At 38.9% G+C, this 20388-nt stretch overlaps 1 protein-coding gene across 1 annotated transcript in view; it reads left to right on the forward strand.

Annotated features, from left to right (window-relative positions):
* The first annotated feature begins 13378 nt into the window (after positions 1-13378).
* tspan12 (tetraspanin 12) overlaps positions 13379-20388 on the forward strand; it is a 92239-nt gene continuing 85229 nt past the window's right edge. The window contains exon 1 of the mRNA XM_028813146.2: positions 13379-14629. Coding sequence (XP_028668979.1) covers positions 14564-14629 — 66 coding nt within the window. The 5' untranslated portion in view covers positions 13379-14563. The remainder of the gene's footprint in view (positions 14630-20388) is intronic.

Genomic DNA, 20388 nt, shown 5'->3' on the forward strand with positions numbered 1-20388 from the left:
TTTATTTACATTATACTGTATATTGAAGCTTCCACTTAAAAGGACATTCATGTGAAACCTTCCATTAGAAAACTTGTATTTTCAGTCTGTCCCATTGCACATAAATGCAACATGTGCCAGACATTATATTCTAGGCCCTGAAACATTGCACAAGGAGTAGTAAAGAAATTAGCATTTCACTAGGAGGACAAGATGGTAGATGCCCATTAGTTTAAGCCTGGGAAATATCACCTCTTATCTAGAATTCCTGCTGGAAAGCCTTGATCTTTCTAGTGGACATTGGCAGCCTGGGAATAAATAAACAAGGTTTTGTGAAGGAGTGTGAGTGTGTTGGAGTTTGATGGAACATGCAAGAGACTGACAAACAGGTAGGGGAAGATTCATGGTGGATATGGCTGAACATGAGACGTGACAGAAGCCTCAGTTAAGTGGGGGTGGTTTTAGTCTGATGATCCTAATACTAAATCCACTCAAGTTACTTTGGGTTAATCAAGGTGGGACGTTCTCCAGAGAGAATCTGGTGGGAGCTTTTCAGCTGTTAAAGCAGCCACTCAAAAGGAACATTGATTGACCAGCCAATTTTTTAGATAAGACTGGTTAGTTGAAACTGGTCAAACAGCCAGAAGTGATGACTCTGTTTTATTTGTATATTCAATACAGTACATCACATCTTTAGTAAAATGTCACTTAGCCTCTAGGTCTTAGGATATTCACTAGTTTGAATTGACTTTCAAGGAACATTCTGTGGTAAATGTGTCCTGTTCTGGAGATGTTTTTGTTTCCACCTTTTACATGGCAATTTCTTTCCAACTTGTTATAGTTTTTTTTTTTTTTTTTTGTTCTTTATTTCGTCTTATACAGTTTAGGAATTTGTTAGTTTTGTTAATTTGTTAGCATACCCCTTGGGGTCAGAGCGCAGGGTCAGCCATTGTACAGTGCCCCTGGAGCAATTAAAGGTTAAGGGTCTTGCTCAAGGGCCCAGCAGAGTAGGATCTCTTTTGGTAGTGATGGGGATTCGAACCAGCAACCTTCGGGATACCAGCGCAGATCCTTAGCCTCAGAGCCACCACTCCGCACTCTCAGTACCTTTGGCATAATTTATTATTATTTGAATATTCTTTTCATCTTTAACCTTTTAATTATAACATTTTATTAGCGATATAAAAAATAGAATTAGCCCTGAGATATACTGGATATTAACCTTTCCTACCTTTCTTCAGTTATTGTCAGGATAGGCCCCTGCAACTCAGTACTGAAATAAAAGGATTCATAAAATGCATAATATTACTTTACATTTTCACATAATCTTAATCTAGTTCAGAGTCACCAGGGTCCAAAACGTAGAATGGGAAGCAAAAGCAGAAATTAATATATCACTAGTGTATTGAAAGGACAGCTCAAACACACACATACACGTGTGCACACTCACATGGGGACAGTTTAGAGTTTCCCCTTAACGTAACACACACGACTCTTGTGATATTAATGTAAAAATAGTGCCAGAAGAAACCCCTTTCTGACATGGGTAGAACATGCAAACTCCTCATAGTCAGCTACCAGACATGGAATTCAAACTGGGAATGCTAGGTTCATGATATAACAGCTCTGTGCCTCTGTGTATGAACAGATGAATACATTATATTTTATTATCAAGATGGTATCAATTGTATTTGAGTGAGCAAATGTTTAATGTATATTCTTCAGTTCAATTAAAACTCTATATTTGTTTAAATAAAATATATGCATTATTTATCCTTCTAGCTCTTTTTAATCCTGGTTAATCCAGGTCAGTTATACAGGTGGAAGTCTATCCCAGCACCACTGAATGAATTGCAGGGACCAACCCTAAACAAGACATATGCCCATCATAAAGCACACTCATGCACACACATTCTCCCTCAATCATGCAGACCATTTTAGAGTTGTTAATTTACCAGAATACTCCTAGGATACCTCATCTAGACATAGGGAGTGTGTGCCAAGTTCACAAGGATGGGAAGGAGACAAGGATTTCATGCAACTCAAAAAACAGGTATAAGGCCTGAAGCACAATAGAAAATACTGTATATTAATTTTTGTGGACCTGTTTGATAAAGAAATAGCAAACACTACTCATGAAAAATAATTTAAATTAATTAATTTTGTTCTCCTCATTGGACCAACCTGTTAAGTACTCTTTTCATTTGTTATTACTTGATTTTTTTCACATTTTTGTTGTAAAATACGTCTCCCCTACCTTTGATTATACTGATGTATTTCACAAGTGTAGATATCTTTTTATAGTTTGGAGAGGGTAATTTTTTTATTTTGATTTTAGTTATGAAATAATTATCAGTTAAAGCCATTTGCTGTATAAGACAAATGCATTTATTGGGGTGAACAAATGGGAAGAAGAGAGAGTGCAAAAAAAGATTTTTTCAGTAATGAACATGACATGAGCTACAGCAAAAAGGCTCTCATGGATTTAGTCCTGGCGGTTTTTAGAGTATTATTGCTGCTCTGTGGGATGCTTTTGAAACAGTTCTTAATCTTACGTTTACAGCAAACACATTTATCCAAGGTGATTTACAGCATTTGAGACACAATTAGGTACATTTATTTTGTATTTCCAATTCAAGCACAGACTGATGTAATGACTTGATCATGGTCACACAGTGTCAGTAGCAGGATTTGAACCCACAACCTCGGGATTTAATGTCCAAACCACTACACTATGCTGCCTGTATCTAGTGTGAAGTGTTGCCTGATAGGTACGGGGTTGCCAGGAAGAAAAGGGTGTGACTGGACAGGGATAGGGCACATTGTGCCCAACAGAGAGAGTATAAAGGAGAGCGCCAGTGAGGAGAGAAAGTCTTACAGAGGGACAGAGCAGGTGAAGAAATGTTTTCTTGATACTTTTAGACTAGGCAAATGTAAAAGTTTGGTTGACAGAGGTTCAATGCCCATTATCAAAGGGCTAGTGTGGTTAAACAGTTTGTCTTTTGTTTTGTTTCCTCCCTTTGTTTTTCCCTTCTTGGTGTGCATTACCAATAGGTGGAGTGTGTCTTTAACATAAAATAGCATTTTTGTGATGTGAAATATTCTCCATTTGTAGACAATTTGGATCATAATTGCTAAGCTTTGACACTGTTGGGAAACAGGGACAAGAAAGTAGATTAGATTAGATTAGATTAGATTAGATTAGATTAGATTAGATTAGATTAGATTAGATAAACTGTATTAATCCAATGGGCAAATTTAGATGCACACAGCAGCAGTGACATAAAAAACAAGGATACAGGCTCACAGGACAAATAATACAGCCAATCAGTCAATTAATTAAATCAATCGATAAGTAAATCTATATATATAATTCACTAAGCCGGGAGACAAGTAGCCACCCATGCAAAGCACGCCGGAAGGGGCGTGGATTCACTAAGCCGCCGACAAGTAAGCCGCCCATGGCGCACGCAGGAAGGAGCCACGCCCACCAACTCTAAGACCATTGGATACGACGACAACTTGTAGAGCCACGCCCACGAACTCGAACGCGGCGACTGGGAAAAAACGCCATCATTTATGTTCGTCTGGGCTAGAGGCCACATGCATCTCTGAGCCACGTTGACTTTTCATTAGTCAACCTCAGTCGAACCTCGGTTCACACAGAGGCAGCGCGAGAGAGAGACAGAGGCACACACACAGGCAGCGCCAGAGAGAGACAGAAGCACACAGGCAGCCCGAGAGAGAGAGCCGCGCACACACACGGGCAGAGCCAGAGAGAGACAGAGGCACACACGCAGCGCGAGAGAGAGCCACACACACACACACACACACAGGCAGCACCAGAGAGAGACAGACGCAAAGAGACAGAGGCACACAGGCAGCCCGAGAGAGAGCCGCGCACACACACGGGCAAAGCCAGAGAAAGACAGAGGCACACAGGCAGGCAGTGAGAAAGAGAGCCGCGCACACACACACACAGGCAGAGCCAGAGAGAGACAGAGGCACACAGGCAGGCAGTGAGAGAGAGAGACGCGCACACACACAGGCAGAGCCAGAGAGAGACAGAGGCACACAGGCAGCCCGAGAGAGAGAGCCGCACACACACACGGGCAGAGCCAGAGAGAGACAGAGGCACACAGGCAGGCAGTGAGAGAGAGAGCCGCGCACACACACAGGCAGAGCCAGAGAGAGACAGACGCAGAGAGACAGAGGCACACAGGCAGCCCGAGAGAGAGAGCCACACACACAGGCAGAGCCAGAGAGAGACAGAGGCACACAGGCAGCCCGAGAGAGAGAGCCGCGCACACACATGGGCAGAGCCAGAGAGAGACAGAGGCACACAGGCAGGCACTGAGTGAGAGAGCCGCGCACACACACAGGCAGAGCCAGAGAGAGACAGAGGCACACACACAGACAGTTGGATAGATACTTTATTAATCCCAAGGGGAAATTCACATTCTCCAGCAGCAGCATACTGATACAATAAACAATATTAAATTAAAGATTGATAATAATGCAGGTAAAAAAAACAGACAATAACTTTGTATAATGTTAAATGTTAACGTTTACCCCCCCCGGTGGAACTGAAGAGTCTCATAGTTTGGGGGAGGAACGATCTCCTCAATCTGTCAGTGGAGCTGAACAGTGACAGCATTCTGTCGCTGAAGCTGCTCTTCTGTCTGGAGATGATCCTGTTCAGTTGATGCAGTGGATTCTCCATAATTGACAGGAGCCTGCTCAGCGCCCATCGCTCTGCCACAGATATTAAACTGTCCAGCTCCATGCCAACAACAGAACCTGCCTTCCTCACCAATTTGTCCAGGCGTGAGGCGTCTTTCTTCTTCATGATGCCTCCCCAGCCACCACCGCGTAGAAGACGGCACTCGCCACAACCGTCTGATAGAACATCTGCAGCATCTTATTGCAGATGTTGAAGGACGCCAGCCTTCTAAGGAAGTATAACTGGCTCTGTCCTTTCTTGCACAGAGCATCAGTATTGGCGGTCCAGTCTAATTTATCATCCAGCTGCACTCCCAGATATTTATAGGTCTGCACCATCTGCGCACAGTCATCTCTGATGATCACGGAGTCCATGAGGGGTCTGGGCCTCCTAAAATCCATCACCAGTTCCTTGGTTTTGCTGGTGTTCAGATGTAGGTGGTTTGAGTCGCACCATTTAACAAGTCCTTGATTAGGTCCCTATACTCCTCCTCCTGCCCACTGCTGATGCAGCCCACGATAGCAGTGTCATCAGCGAACTTTTGCACGTGGCAGGACTCCGAGTTGTATTGGAAGTCCGATGTATATAGTTACAGTTGGTGAGCGGGTCTCTGTTAGTTGCTTTTGCAAGCGGGCACATGACCAGGCAGTGTGTATGCTTCGAGAGCGAAGGTGGACGTGACAGCACCATCTAAGAAGAATCATATTTGTCGTGAATGTGAATCGCTGTATGCAGCGTGAAAAAAACAGTTTTCGAGGGGTATTCCATGGTCTTAGCAGTGTCTGTACTTCGATGTGAATCACTATGCAGCATGTAAAACACTGTATTGTATGTTGCCCTCTCCAGAGTTACATCTTTTCATTCACCTACAGTCGTATCCTCAAAACAACCCCATTTGGACAACTGTGTCTTTCAGGAAGTGTTCACCCATCAATACATAATTATGCGGCGTATGCTACGCCGCAGGTTGGCTAATAAATAAATAAATAAACTTGATGAGTACATCAGGTGGAAACAGTGAATTGCCTGATAGCAGTGGGCAGAAAAGAACACCAGAGTCGCTTCTTAGCATACCGTGGTGTAATGAGGCTGTGGCTTAAAGTGCTTCAAGAGAGTGCCTCCTAGAAGGGATGGAAGGGATTTTTCATTTGATTTTTCATTTTTCCTCTTTTTCACAACAGCTTGCAGTGTGTCCAGAGTTCGCCCTGTGATGGAGCAGGCATTCCTGATAAGTTTGTTCGGGCATTGTGCTTCCTTTGAGAACTGATGAGGTGATAATTAAGTACAGTCAAATTAGATAATTTTAATTATTTGATAATACACATATAATTCACTCATTTCTGCATTTAGATCCATAACTTTCTGTTTGAGGTCTGAACTAGAAGCAATAGTCCATAACTATAATGATGAAACATGGGGCATGTATTATAAAAGTAAATATGATTATTTGTTAAGACTCAAAATGTTTTACATTACACTTTGAGAAACATTATCTTTTCAAAGCATTATGATTTTGTTTGCTTACTATTTGACATTGAAAATGTTTTGTGCTTGTAATAAGAAAGTGCTAACCAAAACTATAGCGTAATATACAGTATGTGAGCTTGCAATTCAAGAACTAGTCATTCATCAGGCATCCAAGCAGACTCCTAAGAGGCTAGAACAGCTGCCCCAGCTTAAAAGATTATAAATACAGAATTCTTTTTTCTGGACACTCCATGGCACTAATGTTAAAATAGGACAATTATTAGTGGCAGCTATGTCAGAATTGCAGGCACCAGTCTAAATCTGGTGTGTCATGTGACAGAGTGGCAACTCCATCTTCCTCTTGTTTTTTGATTCCTATTCAGTATGTTACACTTTATTGGCCTTCTTAATATAAAACCTTAACATCGCAAGATACAGAGTGCATTTTTGATCAGTATTTTGGTTATTAATTTAAAATGGATTTTTTTCTGTATTTACCCTTTGGAGTCTGCATTTGGGCTGAATCCATATTGGGTTTATGCCTATAAGATAATCAAAGGATGGTCTGGCATGGAGGTGTCTCCCTGCAGTGGGTTAAATGATTGACTTGAGATATGGCTTGCATCCAGAGGCACATATTTAGATTAATTGTTACTTAAGCCAGCCTGGTGTTAATATGTGTGGATATTTATATGAATGGCCTGTGCAGTAGACTTTTTTCAAATTCTTACTGTCCACATTTTGCTTTCTAGATAGGCTCCTGCACTTAGGGATTCTAAATAAACAGCAAAGTGGATAAAGAGATTAGAAGAATGAATTAATGTATAGACAAAAATTTCACTGTTACTGTCTGCTAGATAATCTACATTGTTAAAACATCAATAGTCCCTAACCTTACATTTTTAGATCCTTTGCTGCAGAGCACAGAAATACCTGCCATAGTTTTCTCTGACAGTAAAAACAAACACAAACTTCCTGGCCTGGTACTTTTCAGTGTGGAGCTGTTTAAGTTTGTGTGAACAGACATTATATCCAAAGCTGTTTCTGGCCTTTCAGTTTTGCCAGAATTTGCTTTAACACCCTCCCCACTGTGAATATGTATTGGCATGAGAAGATTTAGTTAATAAATGGAGCAATGGAATTTTACGTAGTGAACATCATCCCAAAACTACCAACCTAGAATACAGATGACTGCATACGTTTTCACAGTTGCAGTGCTGGCATATTAAGTGATTCACTGAAGGTCATGCAGCAAATTAACAGAGAGGACTGATCCTGTAGTTTAAAGCCCACTGCCTTAACCACTAGGCCACACTGCCTAAAAGAGATGAGTATTAGCTGACTTCAAATGGCTACATTGCTGTGGCAGAGTCCTAGCCTAAGTATTCTGACTTCTGCCCACCTTTAAGCTCTGATGTTCACTTCTAAAACTGTAATGCTCACTTATGTCCATGTGTGTGAGAGATTCCTCTCTTCAGTATGCAGAATTTGATTTTCATCATGTGTGCTTCACCTCCTGGTTGTTGCAATGCTTCATACAAAATGATCATACATATTAATTACCTAATAATCCTGTTGAAGATAGCACTTTGGAGCCTTTAGATTACACCTTTATAACAGTACTGTTTTGGAAACACTTGCTTAATTGGACTTCATAAGCTATTTTCAGCGGATTGGCTGTCTGTGTCAAAATTTTGTCTAATTTTTAGAGGCTTACATTACTAAAGGCATTGATAATGTGGACTAAAATGAATTTATTTATGAACTGAAGAAAATGTGACAAGGTTTTTAGATTGGCCTTAAATGTCTATGACCATAATAGGCCTGAAGAATGTCTTTTATTATTATTTCACTTTTTTTAGTCTTTTTTTCATATTTTAATCTAGAAACATTTCTCAAGTTGACCTTCACATTCATGGATGTAAAATCCCTTCACTTAAACTCAACAGACCTGCACACCATACTGCATCACTAGATTTATTTTTTTGATTTCACAGTGGAAATGACATGAAAAGGAAGTTCCATTGTTGTTTTCTTTTTTATTTCTTTAATTATCTTTTCTGCAATTGTGATTCGTTTACTAATCTCACATCTTTTCTGTCTTCTGACAGAAGGTTTGCATTATTGAAGATGTGCTGGCAAATCGTGTAGGCAGTGACTATGATACTTGACTTTATAATATAAGGTTGTTTGTGACATTCGCTGCTCACTCACTGTGTGTTAGTTACCCTGACTAACTCATTCAATTTGTGTATATTTGAAATGTAAAAACATATTCAAGAAAGAATAATGCATACTGATCTTGTAACTCACCTTGGAAAAAAGGTTTCTGCCATATATGTATAATAAAGCTCGTAGACTCTATTAAACCTTCTTATTGCTGTCACTGCCTCTCCATGTGCTTCTTGTATTTTTCATCTTTTAGTCAGGCTTTACTCCCATCACTCCTTATAAACTTGTTTTTCTTTTGACTTCTTTTGTCTCACTTGTCTTTCTTCAAAACCTGTTATGAGGAGGCTGCTACAATATGATTCCTTGTTTGCATCAACAGCTGAATTATTCTTCTGACTTGACTGGTCAAATTAAAGATCTCCTTACTAAAGTGTGCTTCCAAGCATGTCCTGTGGAATATCATTCCATACTGTCATTTAGCTTTCTACTTACAATACAGCACTTCAGATTTCTTCTGGTTCTTCTGGATCTTCTAAATAGGTCTCCTTCAATCTTCTCCTCAAACATTCTCACCTGCAAAGTACACCAGACTTATGCTGTGCTTCTGTTCATAAAGCCCAATGCAATGATAGATCTGAAAACCCACTGCATCAGTAACCCATATGTTGCTTGACTCATTTCCTTGAAATAAGTTCTGAACCCAGCTATTATATTTGATTTTAGACAAAAATCTAAAAAGTAGCTATTCTGACAAACTAAGTAAAACAAGAGGGCACAGACTTTTGGGATTATACCTCAGGAAGTCCTCTGGTACATGACCTGAGTGGAGAGACATTAACATTTATGTTTAATCTAAACTATGTAGTCCTGAAGATATTTTACTTGTATGTGGCATGTTGGGTTTAGAAGTCATAGTGGACACTAAGCTATCGACTTCCCGACAGTGTTCAGAAGCCATTAAGAAGGCTCACAGAATGTTAAGTTTTATAACACGATGTGTGGAGTACAAGTCCAAGTAGGTTATGCTCAAACTTTATAACGCACTGGTGAGGCATCTTCTGGAGTACTGTCTATGGTTTTGGACACCAGGCTACAAACAGTGCTGTGGAAAGTCTAGAGAAAAGTGACTAGAGTGATTCCATGGCTAAAGGGGATGAATTATGTGGTAAGAATAAAAGAGATGAGCCTTTTCAGTTTAAGCAAAAAAAGATTAAGAAGAGACCTGATTAAAGTGTTTAAAATTATGAAGGGAATTAGTAAGGTGGACTGAGACTTTTATTTTAAAATTAGTTAATCAAGAACAGGGGAACACAGTTGGAAACTTGTTAAGGGTAAATTTCACACAAACATTAGAAAGTTTTTCTTTACACAAAGAACTATAGACACATGGAATAAGTTACCAAGTAGTGTGGTAGACAGTAGGACCTTAGGGACTTCCAAAACTTGACTTGATGTTATTTTGGAATAGTTAAGTGTATAAGTCTGGTGAGCTTTGTTGGGATGAATGGCTTGTTCTTGTCTAGAATGTTCTAAAGTGGATACTCAAAAATGAGAGGTGGTTTTGTGTGGCCAGAACTGGAATATAGATACAATGCATATTCTTTACCAGAAAATAAAGAGAAGGCAAAGGGAAAGCATTATAATTTCAGTCTTTAATGTCACCATTTAGCTGAAAAGATCACTAATAATAACACAGATGTCAACATTAAATCATGCAATATGATACTCATCAATATATTAATTGAATTAAATTTTCATAGTGCTATAGTGACAGCAATCTCTCGATTTTCCTTAGAAACTGCAGCAGCAGGCTATGCATTCAAAAGTATTCTAGAAAATGTGTTACATGAAACTTCCTTTGTTTTAGCAATGTTTCTCTCCTTGCAATTTCTTCTTATTGTTAGGAAAGAGTGTATTACAACTAATGCTCCCTCTTCTTTAAAGAAACATTATCATGGTATTTGGGTCATGTCCTTTAACAAAGTAATGCAAAATGGTACACAGAGTTCTCCTAGCACCTCTATTCTGATTCTTATCAATTATATTCTGCATCTTAAACATAACTTCTCTGGAGGTGAAATCTACATTAAGCAGTATAAAATAACATCCATTTCTGTGCACCAGTGGGTTTTATATATTGATGAGCATGTTACAATTCTAAAGAATTTTTTTCACATGGTGTACTTTTTAACTGTAATATTTTATACTGAACATATTTATTGAACAGCAGTTTGAGCTTGGTGCTGTTGGAATAGGATAGAATAGGATAGGCTAAGAACCGTCATGACTATGTGGGTTCAGAGAATGGATGGATGGATTTTTCCTTCCCAGAAATAATACTTTTAGTTACTTTAATTTCTTTTTTTTTATTTCCCAAGTGTCATCTAATCAATCTTTAAAAAAGGCTGACAAATGCAAAACCTAGAGGCCTCAAAATAATGAATAAAGAATTCTGATCCTTGAACTCTGGATTTGGACACCACACTGTTATGCAAAGGCTATGTACATGTTTTAATAAATGAATGTTGCTTATCTCTTAATGACTTTTCTGACAGTATTAGCACTTTCTCTATTATTTTTACTTATCAGTTTACGGCCTATGGAACTTATTAGCCTAAACCTACTGTAAATGCAATCTATCTCAGATGTTAACATAGCTGATAAGTATCTCACATTTACAATGATAACCTGAAGACAGTTGTCACTCTGAGAGTCACCTGGTAAATCAGTTATGGGTACTGATATTGTAGTCATGTCCTTTCAATTCAGTACCCTCCACCATTTAAAAGATAACCCTGCAACACATAGATAAAGTATGATGTTGTCAGGTAGTGTTGCTGAGCCATATTTTAAAAATGTGAGCCAACATGCAGGTCAGCAGTATTTGCAATATCCTTATCCACTATCTTGCTTCTTTTTGAATTTTACTACATCCATGTTGTAAAGTACATACTAGGAAAAGTGCTATTTCAGCATTTATTAATTAATATTTTAATACCATAATCATCCCAAACAATATATATTAAAAACCTAAATTCACTGATTGATTAATAACATTATAATGCATTTTAATGGGAACTAATCCAGGTCTTCAAAATCTTCAAAGGCATTGATAAAGTAGACCCAAAAGAATTCTTTCAGCTTAACGGTGAATCACGTACGAAAGTGAAAATTAAGGGGAAAATTATGTGCATTTAATTGCCAGGAAGCACTTCTTTATGCAAAGATTTGTTGGAATCAGGAACAAACTACCAAGATATGTAGTTGAAACAAAAATCCTGACAACCTTTAAGAAGTATCTGGATGTGATATTGGGGCAGCTTAGCTATCACCTAAAGAAACAAGCTTGATGAACTGAATACTCTCCTCTCATTTGTCAAATTTCTTATGTTCTTATGTTACCGTAAAATTTGTTTTGGGCTTTTGTCCTGATTTAGTTCCATTATTTCAGTAAATTTCCACCATGGTCCCATACTAGAATTGTGAGATTAGGAAAATAAATGGAGCCTTGGATAGATCTGCAATTATATACATTTATTTTATGCTTTGTTTTTGTACTGAGGTTCGCTTATCTTGTAAAGTGATAGTTATGGAACATGTTAAACAGAAATGTATTGATTAATATATGTAGTCATTGTAAGCAGCAGCGTTACAAGACGATGGGTGGATAGTTGGATATGTAGAGAGGGGAACTAAATGTCACAACAAGTTAAAACTTAATTTTTTACTGATTTTTCATTAGGTGAACAGATGATCCTTTTGGGTAGACACTGCCCAGCACAATTAACCACGCTCCAATCAGGTCACACCCTCACACTTACTTATACTGGTACAGGTTAGTTTTTAACCATTCTAACAGCTTGTCTTTGGACTGTGTCCTTGGCTGGTCCCAGCCTTGTCCCTAAAAGACTGCTGTGACAGATTCCAGATTCCAAGTCTCCATGACCCTGTACTAGAAAGGTAGGCTCAGAAAAAAGATGGCAAGATCATAGACGTGCACTGCCTTTTATTCATTTTGGTATCCATCCATTGTAAGATGAATAATATAAATGGTTCTACATAAAAATATAGAGTGCATTGACACATTTGCCCACATTCATTCACAACAAGGCAGTTAAAATTCCCAAGTCTTACATTTGGGATGTCCCTAGACTGATCTTCACTTTTTGTCTATTGCATGTTTACTGCCATAGTAAACTCTATTTCCCTGAGTCTCTGCAATGAAAGAAGTGACTGCAAAAGGAAAAAGGAAGAATGGGTGTTTTAATATGAAAGTCTTCATACATATAAAGTGTTGCTGTTTTTGTCAGGGTGTTTTCAGTAATGCCAATCACCTTTGTGAACATTGTAAAAAACTGTAAGAAAAACGAAAAAGTCTGATAAATAATGAATAATTATTAATAGTTATGCTCTCAAATTAAAATGTAAAAACTGTTTAAAAAGCTATTATAAAAGTGCAAATATAATCCATCCATTGTTTAACCAGTTCGATTCAGATCAAGGTTGTGAAAGACACAGCCTACCTCAACAACACTTGTTGCGGCCAAGACTTGAACCGGTCCATCGCAGGGGACAATGTAGCAGACAAATTTAAAGTCACTAGTTGACACACGGGCGGCACGGTGGCGCAGTGGGTAGCGCTGCTGCCTCGCAGTTGGGAGATCTGGGGACCTGGGTTCGCTTCCCGGGTCCTCCCTGCGTGGAGTTTGCATGTTCTCCCCGTGTCTGCGTGGGTTTCCTCCGGGCACTCCGGTTTCCTCCCACAGTCCAAAGACATGCAGGTTAGGTGGATTGGCGATTCTAAATTGGCCCTAGTGTGTGCTTGGTGTGTGGGTGTGTTTGTGTGTGTCCTGCGGTGGGTTGGCACCCTGCCCAGGATTGGTTCCCTGCCTTGTGCCCTGTGTTGGCTGGGATTGGCTCCAGCAGACCCCCGTGACCCTGTGTTCGGATTCAGCGGGTTGGAAAATGGATGAATGGATGGATAGTTGACACACAGGCCTGGACAAGATTCCGCACACATAGATGGGAAGACCATGCAAACTTCACACAGGCAATGATAGGGTTGGGAGACAATAGGGCCAAACAGTGTTCCTCCATGGAGAGAGGTAGTAAAAGTTATAATAAGTGTATGTGAGTTAAACCATAGCTCAAGTCAGGAGAAGAAATATTCTCTCGATAATCATCTTGAAAGTCAGGTCAGATGGCCTTCTTTCTGTTTCTCTGCAGTTAGCCTGAATTGCTGATAAGATAAGGAGTGAGTTTATTTGTCCCAGAAGGTGACTGACTATTCAGTGCTTCGATCTCTTTTCTTTGGCAGAAGTGTCAAGCCTCTAGGACCCAGAAGAGCGCCCGATGCGCCTTTTTTTTTGTTGGAGAGGAGAGTGCGCATTTTGTCCGAAGAGCTCTGCCTCATCTAGGCGGTTGAAATTGTGACAGCAGCAAAAACATTCGGCAGGGATGGCAACTTGGAGAACCGCCGGCGAGAGGAGTTTGCAAGAAAGACGTTAACTTGAGGCTCCGCTTTTGGATATTGTCTTGTCGTTTTTAAGATCACATCCAGCAAGTGCCAAAGTTTGGCTAAGTTTTTCGCTCTCTAAGTGCTAGTGGGTGGCAGATGAGCGCACGGCGTGCACTGATTTTCTCTGCTCATGCTCGTTGTGGGTAAGATTTGCTCCGCTCTGGATTACAATGCTGTGTTCACACTCTTTTAAAGACATGTAATGCCTCTTTTTTCGATTTGATTTTAAACTTCCATGTAAGGAAGAATTGATTTTTCTGTGAATGAACACAACAATTGTTTACGCTTCATCATCTGGCAAAGTTAAACGCGGAAAGCTGTCTGCCCTAAAATCATCATCGTGATACACATTCTGTCCAGGAAACGGCAAAAAGCAAGCGGACAACATGTGTGCACAGCTGTGGTGATATTGCCTGATTCCAGGGAAATTACAGCGCAACAATAAGAACAAGATCAAGTTTGCCATCAGCGCACTTAAAGAAGTTAATGTGGCATGCCAGGCTTTCTTCGTCTTCATGTTTCAAGGGTGATACGCCTTTGCCGACGCCTGTGATTGTTTCTGCGCCCTGTGTCAAATGTCAACCAGAGCCGACACGTCTCGGATCGGATCGGCACGGCACGGCTCGCTCCGCTGCGCCTTCTCTAGATATGGTGCCGACTTGTGCTACAATGCCGGGATGTGCTGAGCCGCCGCGAATCTCAGAATGGCCCGCGAGGACTCGTTGAAGTGCCTGCGCTCCCTCCTCTACGCTCTCAATTTACTCTTCTGGGTAAGACAAGACACCGGCAAGCAGGTGGCAGCTTCTCTGCTCACATTACACACTTTAATAAGGCTGAGTAGGCGTATTGCCACATGGGGCTGGCACGTAACTCGTCTCTGTATATGTAATAGAATTATTACCATCTTTCAAATTAAAAGTGGATGCGTCCTCGGTCACCATTTAATGAAATTAACGCGATCATTCCCTTGCAGCGTATTCAGGCTTTCTCTACCGCTTACCTTTAAGGGCTGGTGTAGTTGCTGCATTTCTTTGCGAATGTCTTACTTATTTAAAAGCGTATTTATTTAGTACAATTCCCTGTTTGCCTTTTCGTTTTTTTCTCACTACAAAACCAAGTTTACTGCTTAAACATTTTAAACATGACTCCCTTAAGGAAGAGTTGGATTGTTTTGTTGCAATAAATTGCATTTCAGTGCAAGCACATAAACAGTACAGTATTCAAGACTCACAGATTTATAGACATAATCTCCTAAGGACATCACATGAACAAATGTCCTATTAAAATTCATGCTCTCCCCTTGTGCCTGTGTAGGTTTTCCATCAGATATTCCACTTTCCTTTCCTACCACATGGCCATGTTAGGATTCCCATTGTTTCTGAGTATCCTCGTATTAATAGAGAATCAATGTGCCCTGTGATGAACTGGCGACTGGTTCAGGATTTGTACCCTCTTGCACCCAGTGCTGTCAGAACAGGCTAACATAAACTGGGTAAATGGGTTAGATTTTATTGCAGATCCCATTAGAAAATAGATGAGTGGATAATGTAAATCATCTTGCTAAGGAATTCACCAAAAAAAAAAATCTCATCTGCTCAAATTCCTGAGAATCACTGTAGCTAGAGGTTTTCATTTTAGGCCAAGATGCATAGGATTTTAGCAACTTATTTTGTAAACCAACTGCATCTATGTGAGGCCATATGTTTGAATTTATTAATCAGTATTTCAAGTTTACCATACTGTGTTGATTATGATTTGTTGCTTTAAAGTTTGCCATATCCTGAATTACATGTTTATGGGTTAGGTTGTAATAATTAAAATAGTTAATTGTTTATAGATGAGATCTGCCTTTTTCTTTTTTATAGCAAGAGTTATATTTAGAAGATTGCAGTGACATTAGTGAAAGTAAGCTCAGTTAAAGCACTGCTACAAAGAAAGTCAAACTATGGAAAAAAGACCTCTCAATAATGAGCATGTTAAAGTGCATCATTATCAATATGTTTGGTGTCTGCTTATGTCAGTAATTAATGCACTTTATGTTATATACAAGTCAGTGTGCTACCTTTAATTTCTGTGCAGCTCATTTTTTGTGGATGTGAACTTTTCAAAAAGTGAATATTGGACTGTTCAGGTATTTGGTTTTTAAATGTGTATTTGTACTAATCCTTTAGAGTAATTTGTGATATTGCATGCTGTTAATGGCACTACATCAAACAGAGATTGAGTGATTGATTCCCTGAGTTTCTATAGAAAAAAAATATTTTATCATACCTATTTCAGAACAAGTAACCCCCTGCTCATATTGATGAGCAAACTATCAGCATGGTCAGTTTTTTTTCTTTGTATTGATTATCCATCCATCCTTTGCAAAACCTGCTTAATCCACTTTAGGGTTGCAAGGGCTGAAGTCTGTGCTTGCTACATCAGGCTAAAGTCAGGAAACAATCCAAGATGGGGCTTCAGTCCATCCAGATTTTTATTGATTCACAGCGCAATGTATGTAAGTTCATAGTGAGCACTATCCTATCACAGATTCATAGTTTACTAAATAATACAATATGTAGTTATAAGTTTTAACAAGTCAGTACATTCTTTAATGGATGGATGTGCAGGTAATTTCTTTCGATTGTTCCACCACACATTTTTTGCAAAAGCATTGGCTATTTCATGTTGCATATTTATCCACTTGAGCAATTATTATTATACACAAACCTCTGTAGATAAACACTCCATACTAGAAATTTGGTTTTATGTAATTACTTTTTTAAAGTCTCTTTTCCAAAAACAGATTCATACACACTGCCCAACTTTAGCAGTGTTGTGTTAGTCTTCCCTTGTTTGTAGGTTTATACTGCAGCCACTACAAGTGGTCAACAAAATTGTTCAATTAAGTTGTAATATATGATCTCTTCTACATGCCCCAGAACACTTCAGCATAAGCAGAATGAAATTGTACGTTTATTAACTGTAGAGGGTTGACTTGTGCTCTGATGCAATATGAAAAATGAATGGCTCTATAGAAATACAGTTCCATCTATTAATCCATCCATTTCTGGAACCTACTTAATTTAATTACATGATTCCGTTGGCATGTATGAAGTTAAGAATATCCAAGTCAGTTAAGAGTTATGTTAAGATAATCTAGAAGTTAGTCTGGAATGACCTGAAAAGCAGCAAATAAACATTTTAAGGGCCAAAGCAGAAATTATCTACAGAACAGTTTGATTAGTTAAGATTGTGAGGCACCAGAGCCAATCTTGGCAGCATGCCACATTTAGGGACACTTTGTCAATAGAATTCTTTAAAAGATGCCCAATTTTGTTAAACACACCTGTGTAACGTTATTTTTCTTTAGCTGCTGACACAGTTTATTTTTTTATTGCACACTGTGAAAAAGCCATTTTACATATTGTCAGAAGGTGGCCACTTGATATTGTGCAGATGTCATTATACTTCTGCTTCATTGCTCCAGTCCCATTGGGTTCAGTTTTTGGTGTGGTCATTGTCTGGGTGTTTTTTTTTTTTGTTCCCACAATGCTCTTATGGCTGTTTCTTCAGGTATTCTTTTTTTCTTCCACATACCAAAGATCTGAAAGATTATTGTTTTGTTCAGACTCCCATTTATCCTTGTATAAGTGAGTATAGGTGTGTGTGTGGATGTGCCCAGCAACCTGTCCCTTTCTTGTGCTCAGTTCTATTCCCTCTGACTATGCAGTGGACTAAGACAGTTAGGACAGTGGATGGAGGTTTGGAATATTAGAATATTAACAGGCATGTTAGTAGATGTTTCCACTCCCATGAATTCCTGCTACTAATCTACAATATTTCCATGGATTGCTGTGCTGTTTACTTCACATTCAGCAAACCGAGAACAGGAACCAGACAGAAAAAAAGTCTGTCACAAGCAGCAATACAACTCTGATTGTATTGTCGAGTACCGTGAAAACCAGCAGACATTTTAGCTTATAACTGGATTAATTGAGTAGCCCTGAATGAGATGAGGAAAGAAGCATCTGGATTGGTATTTGACCGTACTAAACAAACAGTAGTAGATAAATAAGTAATAAACAAAAAAAAAAACATTTTGAAACCTAGTTAATCAAGTTCAGGGTCATGGGGGACTGGAATCTAGCCCAGTAACCCTGAGGGTAAGACAGAAATCAGAATAAGATACAGTGCTATTATATTGTAGTGCACTCACGCACATACCCATATACTTACTCAAACACTCACAGTAGCAGGGTGTTGTACAGTGTTAGCCATTATGGATGTAATGAGAAGTCAAGCAAAATGACACCATTAATTGGCTAACTAAAAAGATTGCAATACACAAGCTTTTGAGGCAGCTTTGGCCCCTTCTTTAGGCAAGAGTTAAGAAGAAGAAGGGGCTTGAGCTGCCTTGAAAGGGAGTGATGACTCATTTTTTATAGTTCTTTGTGCAGAGTATAATAGAGTTTTCATCTTCAAATTCACTTTTCACATTGACTTATTGAGCTTTGTTTTGCCTTAGCATATCATAGCATGCAGTAAATTGTTTAAATGAGCATCAACATTACAGTTAAACTAAACTGTACATGATCAATGTTAGCGAGGGGAAGGTGTAAGATAAACCAGTTGCATCATTTTAATGGCAGCATATGAAATTATTCACATATTGGCTATTACAGTGCTTCCCAAACTCGGTCCTGGGGACTTACTATAGCTGCAGGTTTTTGTTCCAACAAGACTCCTTGGCTAATTAAGTGAACTGTTATTTCCCAAAGTTCTGTGTTTTGGGAGCAATATAGAAATTAGAAAACTAGGTTTGGTAAAACAAAATATATTAAAATGTACCAATCACTTATATGGGAATAATGTATTTTTTCTTTTTAACAATACCTGTATTTTCATTTTGATTTTCATTCTACTTTTCCAGGTGTTGTAATTGTTTAATTAATCCATTATTTACTACAGTAATTAGTGGGTCTGACGCTAAAGTAGTTGCAGCCTTTGATTATTCAGTGTTGTTTGTGCCTGGGTGTATGCTCTGCTTGTTTTTAATTGTTATTAATAAGAGACAGCGACAGGGGAGAACTGCACAGAGAAAGAGCAACATATAATGAAATCAAAAAAAGAGAGTTAAGCATTTAAATCTATAGCAAAGGCAGAAATACTTCTAAATGTCTTATAAATGTAAAAATCATGCTGCTGTGCTTTTCAGAATGTAGAATAAGTGAAGAGAAAAAAAATACCAGCGAATTAAATGAGATCAGTGTTATCAGGTGTTGTCACTAATTATGAATCTTGTTGGAACAAAAACCTGCAGCCACAGTGGGTCAGGACCGAGTTTGAGAACCTCCTGGGCTCTTGGGATTCTTTTAATTGTCGGGTTCATGCAAATAATTCTCTGTTTTTTTTTTTTTTACAATTTATTATATTAGTACCATTATTTTGTGATTTCAATTTGTCACCATTTTGTGAGTTTGTTTTTACCATGGGTGTTGAGATTGTTTTGTATTTGGTCGTTATAATGCTTTGGGGTTCCTGAACATGTAAGGTATTAATATAATATAATTTCAATCATGTTTTAGAAGATGCATGTGCAGGTAAATAATGTTTGAACTTTGAAGAAATATAAAGAAAAGACCTCATGAAATAAAAAGCTGTGTTTTGAGCACATCCTTTTGTTAGGAAATACCTGTTTTGAATTTAGTGTAATCTCTTTAATGGCACTACAGCTGGCTTTCTGAACAATCCACTCAAATTAAATAAATACAGTCCTACAGAACTTCATGGAAAAATTTAGTTGGTTAAACACACACAGTCTTGGACACAAGTGCAGTAAACAAGAGGATTTCGTTTTGTGGGAAACTCTTCCAGTAGGCAGTTCCCATGTCATAACAACAAAACAAATTTACAGGCACTCTGCAATTCTGTAGTCTTCTCTGTCTTTCTCTCTGTCTTTGCCTAATCCTCTGCTCTACAAAAGCTTCATCCTCCTCCTTTCAACTATAGCTCTTGGAGTTGTAGCAGGCAGCTCCTCTTGTGGAGCTGTTGGATGAAAGCACTTCCAGCTTAGGTTTAGGAATCACCATCCCATTCACCACTCCCTGGCAGCACCCATGGAGCCCAACAGGGATGAATCAACAAACTCCAAATCCCAAGATTCCCTGTGGGATTTCATGGCAATACCGTAGCCTTTAGCCATCTAGTGGCCTGGGGGAGGCAAAACCTTGTGCAGGCTTTCTCTCCCTTCCTCCCATGCAGAGGGTATCCTGGTCGGGTAAGGTTCCCGGACATGTCCCTCAAACCATGTTGAAAATCGGTCTTGGGTTTCTGTAGCATTGAGGCAGTTGAATTTCAAAAAAGACTAGTAAAACATAAGCTTGTGTTTGTTTAAAAACAAAGATAGTATAAGAAGAAAAATAACATTGATTTTAATCAACAGCAAACAAATTATTGATTAACAACCTATCTCCAACTTCCATCATTTATATTTCTTTCCTTTGGGAATGCTAAAAAAATGTATTTTTTTTCATTAAATACTACT

Source organism: Erpetoichthys calabaricus, chromosome 1 (assembly GCF_900747795.2).
Source record: "Erpetoichthys calabaricus chromosome 1, fErpCal1.3, whole genome shotgun sequence".
Taxonomy (NCBI): Eukaryota; Metazoa; Chordata; class Cladistia; order Polypteriformes; family Polypteridae; genus Erpetoichthys; species Erpetoichthys calabaricus.